A 12145-nucleotide genomic window follows, 5' to 3' on the forward strand; every position below is an offset into this window, starting at 1 on the left:
TCTCTCCAGGATATTAGCTCAGGCACATCCGCCCCGGGCCGCCGCAGTCCTCCGCCCGACGACCCCGAAAACCCCAAGAAAAAACGGAGCAACATCTCCGAGGACGAGCAGCCATTACTTCAGACCTCCGAAGACCCCGCCCCCTCTACTACCGCAGACTCCGCCTCCAAAACCTCCTTCACTGCAGACCCGGCCCCCTCGTCCTTCCAGTGGCGCTGCTGCCCCCCAGCGGCCGGCGGCACCATTGCACGCTGCTGTCATGGAGGAGCCAAGATGGCGGCCCTGGCCTACAACCTGGGCAAGCGGGAAATCAATCAGCACTTCAGTGTGAAAAACGCCAAGCTGCTGGCACTAGGAGCCGCGCTGCTCATCTCCGCCTGCCATGCCGTGTTCTGGGGATACTCGTCTCACGGTAAGTTTCATTCTCCATCACCCCTGCCGTGTCGTGCCAGCTCAACCTGCTACTATCGTGCCAGGTCCTCCCCTCCCCTTGTTATGACAGCTCTGCCCTCCTCCTCCATCCTTCCTCTCCTCATATCGTGATAGGGGAAAACAGTCACTGTCATGACTGAGAGTAGCATCACCTGTCTCTTCAATGAATTCACTATAATAATAAAAATATATGAGGAAGGCGCTCTACATAATAATACTCTACATCATACTGCTCTACATCATACTGCTCTACATCATAATACTCTACATCATAATACTCTACATCATACTGCTCTACATCATACTGCTCTACATCATAATACTCTACATCATAATACTCTACATCATACTGCTCTACATCATACTGCTCTACATCATACTGCTCTACATCATACTGCTCTACATCATACTGCTCTACATCATAATACTCTACATCATACTGCTCTACATCATACTGCTCTACATCATACTGCTCTACATCATACTGCTCTACATCATACTGCTCTACATCGTACTGCTCTACATCATACTGCTCTACATCATACTGCTCTACATCATACTGCTCTACATCATACTGCTCTACATCATACTGCTCTACATCATACTGCTCTACATCATACTGCTCTACATCATACTGCTCTACATCATACTGCTCTACATCATAATACTCTACATCATACTGCTCTACATCATACTGCTCTACATCATACTGCTCTACATCATAATACTCGACATCATACTGCTCTACATCATACTGCTCTACATCATACTGCTCTACATCATACTGCTCTACATCATACTGCTCTACATCGTAATACTCTACATCATACTGCTCTACATCATACTGCTCTACATCATACTGCTCTACATCATACTGCTCTACATCATACTGCTCTACATCATACTGCTCTACATCATACTGCTCTACATCATACTGCTCTACATCATACTGCTCTACATCATACTGCTCTACATCATACTGCTCTACATCATAATACTCTACATCGTAATACTCTACATCATACTGCTCTACATCGTAATACTCTACATCATACTGCTCTACATCATACTGCTCTACATCGTAATACTCTACATCATACTGCTCTACATCGTACTGCTCTACATCATACTGCTCTACATCATACTGCTCTACATCGTAATACTCTACATCATACTGCTCTACATCATAATACTCTACATCATACTGCTCTACATCATAATACTCTACATCATACTGCTCTACATCGTAATACTCTACATCATACATGCTCTACATCATACATGCTCTACATCATACTGCTCTACATCATACTGCTCTACATCATACTGCTCTACATCATACTGCTCTACATCATACTGCTCTACATCATACTGCTCTACATCATACTGCTCTACATCATACTGCTCTACATCGTAATACTCTACATCATACTGCTCTACATCATACTGCTCTACATCATACTGCTCTACATCATACTGCTCTACATCATACTGCTCTACATCATACTGCTCTACATCATACTGCTCTACATCATACTGCTCTACATCATACTGCTCTACATCATAATACTCTACATCGTAATACTCTACATCATACTGCTCTACATCGTAATACTCTACATCATACTGCTCTACATCATACTGCTCTACATCGTAATACTCTACATCATACTGCTCTACATCATACTGCTCTACATCGTAATACTCTACATCATACTGCTCTACATCGTACTGCTCTACATCATACTGCTCTACATCATACTGCTCTACATCGTAATACTCTACATCATACTGCTCTACATCATAATACTCTACATCATACTGCTCTACATCATAATACTCTACATCATACTGCTCTACATCGTAATACTCTACATCATACATGCTCTACATCATACATGCTCTACATCATACTGCTCTACATCATAATACTCTACATCATACTGCTCTACATCATACTGCTCTACATCATAATACTCTACATCATACTGCTCTACATCATACTGCTCTACATCATACTGCTCTACATCGTAATACTCTACATCGTAATACTCTACATCATACTGCTCTACATCATACTGCTCTACATCATACTGCTCTACATCATACTGCTCTACATCATACTGCTCTACATCATACTGCTCTACATCATAATACTCTACATCATACTGCTCTACATCATACTGCTCTACATCATAATACTCTACATCATACTGCTCTACATCATACTGCTCTACATCATAATACTCTACATCATACTGCTCTACATCATACTGCTCTACATCGTAATACTCTACATCGTAATACTCTACATCATACTGCTCTACATCATAATACTCTACTCTACATCGTACTGCTCTACATCGTAGTGCTCTACATCGTAGTGCTCTACATCATAGTGCTCTACATCATAGTGCTCTACATCATAGTGCTCTACATCATAGTGCTCTACATCATAGTGCTCTACATCGTACTGCTCTACATCGTACTGCTCTACATCGTACTGCTCTACATCGTACTGCGCTACATCGTACTGCGCTACATCGTACTGCGCTACATCGTACTGCTCTACATCGTAATACTCTACATCGTAATACTCTACATTGTAATACTCTACATCATACTGCTCTACATCGTAATAATCTACATCATACTGCTCTACATCGTAATAATCTACATCATACTGCTCTACATCATACTGCTCTACATCATACTGCTCTACATCATACTGCTCTACATCATACTGCTCTACATCATAATACTCTACATCATACTGCTCTACATCGTAATAATCTACATCATACTGCTCTACATCGTACTGCTCTACATCGTACTGCTCTACATCGTACTGCTCTACATCGTACTGCTCTACATCGTACTGCTCTACATCGTACTGCTCTACATCGTACTGCTCTACATCGTACTGCTCTACATCGTACTTCTCTACATCGTACTTCTCTACATCGTACTGCTCTACATCGTACTGCTCTACATCGTACTGCTCTACATCGTACTGCTCTACATCGTACTGCTCTACATCGTACTGCTCTACATCGTACTGCTCTACATCGTACTGCTCTACATCGTACTGCTCTACATCGTACTGCTCTACATCGTACTGCTCTACATCGTACTTCTCTACATCGTACTGCTCTACATCGTACTGCTCTACATCGTACTGCTCTACATCGTACTGCTCTACATCGTACTGCTCTACATCGTACTGCTCTACATCGTACTGCTCTACATCGTACTGCTCTACATCGTACTGCTCTACATCGTACTGCTCTACATCGTACTGCTCTACATCGTACTGCTCTACATCGTACTGCTCTACATCGTACTGCTCTACATCGTACTGCTCTACATCGTACTGCTCTACATCGTACTGCTCTACATCGTACTGCTCTACATCGTACTGCTCGACATCGTACTGCTCGACATCGTACTGCTCGACATCATACATACTATACATCATACATACTGCTCTACATCATACTGCTCTACATCATACTGCTCTACTGGGCGCTCTACACCATAATACTCTACGTCGTAATACTCTACTGGGCGCTCTACATAATACTCTACATCATACTCTACTGGGCGCTCTACATAATACTCTACATCATACTCTACTGGGCGCTCTACATAATACTCTACATAATACTCTACATAATACTCTACTGGGCGCTCTACATAATACTCTACATCATACTCTACTGGGCGCTCTACATAATACTCTACATAATACTCTACTGGGCGCTCTACATAATACTCTACTGGGCGCTCTACATAATACACTACATAATACTCTACTGGGCTCTCTACATAATACTCTACATCATACTCTACTGGGCGCTCTACATAATACTCTACATCATACTCTACCGGGCGCTCTACATAATACTCTATTGAACGCTCTACATCATACTCTACTGGACGCTCTACATAATACTCTACATCATACTCTACTGAGCGCTCTACATCATACTCTACATCATACTCTACCGGGCGCTCTACATAATACTCTACTGGACGCTCTACATAATACTCTACATAATACTCTACCGGGCGCTCTACATAATACTCTACTGGACGCTCTACATAATACTCTACATAATACTCTACCGGGCGCTCTACATAATACTCGGCGCTCTACATAATACACTACTGGGCGCTCTACATAATACACTACCGGGCGCTCTACGTAATACACTACCGTGCGCTCTACGTAATACACTACCGTGCGCTCTACGTAATGCACAACAGGGCGCTCTACACCTCTCTACTGGACGCTCTACATAATACTCTCCAGGACACTCTTTATGGCACTCTACACGGCGCTGTATATGGCACTGTTGCTCACGTTAATGGACTATATCCGTTTTCACTAAATCATCTTTCTAATATCGCAAATCATTAACAATCCCTGTTTACGATAAAGTTGTGTCCAGTGCCGGCTTATGCTGCAGCTCCCTGACAATTGTGTAATAAGTCGCGGTCGTAATGTGACTTCTATGGTTGCCTATATATAAAAAAAGAAAGTGGCACGTGTCTGTGATGTACTGCAGAAAATCTGAATCTTTGGGTGGTCGCGCACTACTTTTTTGCCGCAAGGAATATTAGATGTCGCAGTGTATCGGGGATCACGTGTGTGAGTTCTCTGGCAACTAAAAATAATCGGTGACACGTTGTCTGTAATGACATCACGTCACCGCTTCAACCGCCTGCCGGGATAATATTTTACTCATAGGGACATATTATTCAAGCTCCGGTCACATCATCATGGTGGATAGATAATCGCAACGTAAACACCTGAGCGGTGGCGAGGAGTCAGCAGCTAAGTGGCGGTCCAGCCTGTCTGCTGCTTTTTACCTGTCTGGTCCTATTTCTTCCATAATGATAAGCGGCAATACATTTTTGGCAGCCACTTATCCCACTTATATCTTGAATCAAACCGTATCACTCTATATAATACAGGGTGATCCTGATCAGGAGTCCTATCCGGGGTTTGCTTGTTTTTTGCAGACCGCATACTGAAACGTTTATTTCTATGCGGCCATGCACACTTTTTTTTTTTTTTTGCGAATCCGTTCTGCAAATTTCAGAACAGGTCCTATTTTTGTCTGTATTTGCGGTCCCTCTCACCTATTCTAGTGCATGGGTTTGCAAAAAAAAAAGTACCACCAGTCAGCACACGAAAGCCACTAGGAGCCGTGTTCTGCGATATGCAGAACGGAAATGGTCGTGGGCATGATGCCTAAAATGGACACCCCCTCTAAGGATAAGCGGTTTTACATTGAATATACTGTTTGATTAGTATGGGACTATGGAGCGTACGGCCAGACTAAAATGTGATACCCTGTGTTGAACCTAAGGGGGTGGGGCATGACACGGACAATCAAACCAAAGGAAGATTCCTTGTCATGCTCCTCCCCCTCAGGATCTTCTAGTTGCTCCACTCGTTTTTCACAGTGCTACCCAATGCAGCCACCCAGCACCAGATGCCAAGGGCTGCACTTACTTGTGTGGCATGATGATAGTTGCTGGATGATTTCGACCATCCTCCCTCTTGCCAACGCACCAATATAGGACTCGCTGCATGAAAACACCTGCATGCGCGAACGGCCCCATTGAAATCAACGGGTCTGTGTGCTGCGCGTGATTTCCATGTGCAGCACGCGGACGTTATTCACCTTCGTCTGAATGAGCCTTAGACATTTATAGCAGACCCACAGGATAGACCTCTGGGACTTTCTCGAGAAAGGGGGGGTCTTCCAAACTTGTACCCGCCTGGTGACGGGTACAAACGCATTCAGTTTTATGGGAGTTATGGAAATGCCAGATGGGGTCGGGGGACCCCCGTTCTCGAGGTTGGTGCTGGGACATGCATCTATCCGGTGGATATGCCATAAATGTCTAATATGGGAATACCCCATTTAAGGCCCTGTTCACATCACATTTTTTTAACGTATATGCAAAGAAAAGTTCCCGACATATTCATTATACGGAGGCTGTGCCTAACATTGGCATCATCACTCATAGATTTTCATCCGTTTAATGTATATGCCAAGTGGTGCTCGTGACCTACACGTAAAATGGACGCCTGTAATGGATGCCTGAGGCCCTGTTGACACTGAGTTTTTTTGGAGCTGTTTTTGACACGGTAACCGTGTCAGAAGGCGCGCCAAAAAACATCCGAAACCGCTTCCCATTAAATTCAATGGGAGGCAGAGGCGTTTTTTTTCCTGACAAGCGGAAACAAATGCTCCCGGGAATTTTGAGGCAGGTTTTTTCCGCCTGCAAAAAAACTCTGTGTGAACAGGGCCATACAGTTGCATAGATCACCCATTGGCTCTTATGTTAAGAAAATGTATACAGGGCGGTATACACTTTTTATTTTATTTTTTTAAACAGGATCTTTTTGTATGGAATAGCGTATTCTACTATGCGTTACCGTATTAAAAAACGAACATATCCCGGACATATACTACCCCGACGGATGCCAATAGGAGACTCTTTTGGTCTCTGTTGGGCTAATTGTGCCCTAACGGACACACACAGCGTGTGAGTCGAGAGTTTTCCTGACGTACACACAAAACGTGATGTGAACAGAGCCTAAAGGGTTTGTCTCACGAAGTCAGAATTGTAGGGAAAATGCCTGGCACGTGGGTTCCCCTGGCAAAATCAGCGGTTTACCAGGGGGTGGTGGAGCCGGACTTCAGCTCTGTTCTGAAAAGGATTTTTTTTCTGATGAGATGCCGTCTTTACATGCAAGTTTGACATTTTTATAGAGAATGGTGATAAGCGGCTGCCAGACACCGCTTATCCCGTGTTATACAATAGGATTTGACCAGGGTTGAAATCTTCTGGATCCACTGACCACAATCTTCTGTCTACATCCGGCTTCATTCTCACAGTCACAGGGGATTTATTCTTCTAGCTTTTCCCCGCACCTCTTCTCACCTTTACTTGAAATAACATGTTCGTCTTCGGATGGGAAAAAACGAAACGCAGCATGTAAATGATGTCCCGGCTGTCTGCACGCTGCGCTCCGGCAGCTTCACTTTTGCATACAAATGATATGGAAAGTTTTTGAGGTTTCCCTGTTGACTGTCCGCACTTCCTCTCTACCCCGTCCTCAACGTCCTCTTAAGAGCTTATTCACACATCACGGTTATCTTGTGCCTTTTTTGGCCATAATTTTCTCTCCTTTTAATTCCCCGATTGCTCGGCCACGGTCCCTCGCCGCTCTGTGTTTTACCTTTCTGAAGTGATGACTGTCCGTACCGGCATGTGACTGCTGCAGCCAATCATCGGTACGGCGCGTGACTGCTGCAGCCAATCATCGGTACGGCGCGTGACTGCTGCAGCCAATCATCGGTACGGCGCGTGACTGCTGCAGCCAATCATCGGTACGGCGCGTGACTGCTGCAGCCAATCATCGGTACGGCGCGTGACTGCTGCAGCCAATCATCGGTACGGCGCGTGACTGCTGCAGCCAATCATCGGTACGGCGCGTGACTGCTGCAGCCAATCATCGGTACGGCGCGTGACTGCTGCAGCCAATCATCGGTACGGCGCGTGACTGCTGCAGCCAATCATCGGTACGGCGCGTGACTGCTGCAGGCAATCATCGGTACGGCGCGTGACTGCTGCAGGCAATCATCGGTACGGCGCGTGACTGCTGCAGGCAATCATCGGTACGGCGCGTGACTGCTGCAGGCAATCATCGGTACGGCGCGTGACTGCTGCAGGCAATCATCGGTACGGCGCGTGACTGCTGCAGGCAATCATCGGTACGGCGCGTGACTGCTGCAGGCAATCATCGGTACGGCGCGTGACTGCTGCAGCCAATCATCGGTACGGCGCGTGACTGCTGCAGCCAATCATCGGTACGGCGCGTGACTGCTGCAGCCAATCATCGGTACGGCGCGTGACTGCTGCAGCCAATCATCGGTACGGCGCGTGACTTCTCCAGCCAATCATCGGTACGGCGCGTGACTGCTGCAGCCAATCATCGGTACGGCGCGTGACTGCTGCAGCCAATCATCGGTACGGCGCGTGACTGCTGCAGCCAATCATCGGTACGGCGCGTGACTGCTGCAGCCAATCATCGGTACGGCGCGTGACTGCTGCAGCCAATCATCGGTACGGCGCGTGACTGCTGCAGGCAATCATCGGTACGGCGCGTGACTGCTGCAGGCAATCATCGGTACGGCGCGTGACTGCTGCAGGCAATCATCGGTACGGCGCGTGACTGCTGCAGCCAATCATCGGTACGGCGCGTGACTGCTGCAGCCAATCATCGGTACGGCGCGTGACTGCTGCAGCCAATCATCGGTAGGGCGCGTGACTGCTGCAGCCAATCATCGGTAGGGCGCGTGACTGCTGCAGCCAATCATCGGTAGGGCGCGTGACTGCTGCAGCCAATCATCGGTAGGGCGCGTGACTGCTGCAGCCAATCATCGGTACGGCGCGTGACTGCTGCAGCCAATCATCGGTACGGCGCGTATCATTGATTGCAATGGGAGCCGGAGGCGTTTTTTTTTTTCTGTAGTGACTTTTAGCCACTTGCGGTATGCGATACAATAAAACTGCGTGCTCTGTCTTGTCGCGGTTCCGCCTCAGGGCTCACATTGAAATCAATGGGAGGCAGAGAAAGCGTTTTTCACTGCGTCATTTGCTCTTGGCGCTCAATGGCCGTTGGCGAAAAACGCGGCAAGAAAGTGCAGCGAGGTCCAAATCTTCCTCAAAATTCCTTCAGGAATCCGTGTGAACTAGGCCTTAGGCTACATTTACACGCGTTAAAAAATGTGCATAAATCTGGTCCACGTGCGTTGCGTTATTGCATCCGTGCTTTGCGAGCGGTATGTAAGGACATGCAGTGAGTTTCACGCAACGGACTCCCGCTATGTGAAAACTCCTGCATGTGTGAACGGCCCCATTGAAATCAACGGGTCCGTGTGCTGCGCGTGATTTCCATGCGATGGGCCCTTAAAGTGGAATTTTTATTTTTTTCTCCTTTAAAATGGATCCGAAACAAGGATGCGCAAAACTGCGTCCATATGTGTTCGATTTGTGTATGAGGGAGGGGTACGGGTATTTTACAGAACACTGCGTCTCTTTCATTTGGGGTATTGGTGGGGCCGCTGTTCACGGGTCTCAATCGTGACCATATCTAATCTCACAAGATGGAGTTGGGTAGAGTTCCCATTTAATGTTTATGTCAGCGTTGTGTCGGGCTTGCACAACCGTTATAGCTGAACTTAATTGCCCCGTTCACTTATTATTCATCCTCTGGTAATCTGCGCTATGTGGCGCCATATTTTTTCACCTTTTGTGTACAGATAGCCTCTCGTAGCTGCATCGGGCCGAGCTTATATTACAGCACTGAGTGTGCGGTTGCTGCGTGAAATGTATGTTCGCGGCTCCGTACGATATTTGCTTTGCCTCTTTGTATTTGCTATCCCCCTCCATGTAATTGTCCCTCTTTAGATACTGATGTGTACGAAGCTTTATCTTCCTCCCGTGTCCCCTCCTTCACTAGACTGGAATGCATTGTCTTTCCTAATTTACATTTCTAGTACTACATGTGGTCGAGAGTCCAAACCTCTCCGGATAATATAATTATATGAGTAGCTCACGTTATTACATTACAACATGTACTCTGATCGCAGTAGATAAAGGGATTGTCCAGTATAGGCGGCGTTCACATCTGCGTCGGGACTCCGTTTATGGGTTCCGTCTGAGCTTTCCGTCAGGGGAACCCATGACCGGAACCCTGGCTGAAACAAATGGAAACCATAGGTTCCCGTTTGCATCATTATAGATTTCAATGGTGACGGATCTGGTGCAATTGGTTTCCGTTTGTCACCGTTGTGTAAGGGTTCCGTTGTTGACGGAATCAATACCGTAGTCGACTGCGCTATTCATTCCGTCAAAACGACGGAACTCTTCGGCTGGGTTCACACGAGCATGTTACGTCCGTAAAGGACGGAACGTATTTCGGCCGCAAGTCCCGGACCGAACACACTGCAGGGAGCCGGGCTCCTAACATCATAGTTATGTACGACGCTAGGAGTCCCTGCCTCTCCGTGGAACTACTGTCCCGTACTGAAAACATGATTACAGTACGGGACAGTTGTCCGGCAGCGAGGCAGGGACTCCTAGCGTCGTACATAACTATGATGCTAGGAGCCCGGCTCCCTGCAGTGTGTTCGGTCCGGTACTTGCGGCCGAAATACGTTCCGTTCTTTACGGACCGAACATGCTCGTCTGAATCCAGCCTTACACAACGGATCCGTCACCATTGAAATCAATGGTAATGCAAACGGAAACCTATGGTTTCCGACAGAACCCATGGACGGAGCCCAGACGCAGATGTGAACGAAGCCTTAGAAACCCATTTTTATATACCCTCTGTTCAGGGTACTTCTTGGCCGGGGGGAGAGTGATTAAAAAGAGCGTCTCTCGCTCTGGAGGACCTGTCCTGTCTTGTATTACACAGACAACCCGTTGATATAAATGGGCACTGTGTAATGCTTAATTTCCCCTGTGGTGGCGCTGCAGGGAAATCAAACATTTACTGATGGGTTTACTCACAGATTACAGCCGATCACTGAGGATCCAATATTTGTATGTGTGTGTATATATTTCTCCCAGTGGTATAGCCGGCCCTGGGTGCTATGGGGTTATCTGGGTGTCAAAAATTGCTGACTTTTTTTTAGTATCGGTGGGAATCTGACCAGTGGAACCTCCTCCCCCATCAATGGGACTGGGAGCTGCTGCACCAGGCCCCGCTGGTCAAACATTAATGGGCTATTCCTAAGGATAAGATATGGACGTTTGACTTTATATTGGATCTTGTATCGGAGGGTAGACTTTAGGAGATCTTTAGTTTGAGCTTTTTTGTAGTCGGACGATAAAAAAAAAAAAAAAAACAATATAGAAAAACCTCAATAATATGTCGGCACCAGGGTCACGTTTGTAGGTGCATTGGTTGCCTGGTTCCTTGGATTTGGCAAGTCCTGTCCTGTACAGAGTGAAGGAGAAGAAATTACCAGTCTTGTTTTGGGCTCAGGTATCGTTCTCGCTCCTCTGAGTTCCCCCTCAACAAGATTTATTCAGTTTTCTTGTTTATTCCAGGGCTGCACCAGTTTTAGGCTGTGTTCACACTTCAGGGAGGGGGGATTTATGAGCTTTTCTATTTTGTTTTTATAGGTTTTGGCGTAGAAAAGTCATCGATTCATTAAAAATAGTCAGTTTTGATGCATTTGCGCCGCCCACAGTACTTTTCCGAAAACTGGGTCGGGGCTTCGCAAAAGTTTGTCTGGTCTGTCGCGGCCTGATAAATTTACTATAATTTACACCAGAAAGTGGCGGAAATCTACACCAGCTCCCTTTCAGGCGCGCAGACTCCCAGAGATTCGCCAAATTTAATGGCGTGTGCCTCTTTTATTAAACTGGGCGCATCTTACTCCAGTTTTAGTCTGTGGTGCCACGATCTTACATAGGAGTTCTAGGAACAATAAAAAAAAATTGACCCAATTGTCTAGTACATAAAATATACCTGGGTGTAAAGGTGGTCGCACACCTTCATGCGTTCGGCCAACCGCTATTCCTGCCGACCTCCACGGGCATGCTCGCTTCCGCCAAGCTGGAGTGTATTCCCAATGGGTTGAGGGGGAATAAGCCGCTGGCAGATACCTCT

General features: G+C 46.6%; 1 protein-coding gene across 1 annotated transcript in view; it reads left to right on the top strand.

Moving 5' to 3' along the window:
- The first annotated feature begins 203 nt into the window (after nucleotides 1-203).
- The window catches only part of CASD1 (CAS1 domain sialic acid O acetyltransferase 1), a 51755-nt gene continuing 39813 nt past the window's right edge, over nucleotides 204-12145 (top strand). The window contains exon 1 of the mRNA XM_075827725.1: nucleotides 204-412. Within this exon, the coding sequence (XP_075683840.1) occupies nucleotides 274-412 (139 nt within the window). The 5' untranslated portion in view covers nucleotides 204-273. The remainder of the gene's footprint in view (nucleotides 413-12145) is intronic.

Source organism: Rhinoderma darwinii, chromosome 5, assembly GCF_050947455.1.
Source record: "Rhinoderma darwinii isolate aRhiDar2 chromosome 5, aRhiDar2.hap1, whole genome shotgun sequence".
NCBI classification, from domain to species: Eukaryota; Metazoa; Chordata; class Amphibia; order Anura; family Rhinodermatidae; genus Rhinoderma; species Rhinoderma darwinii.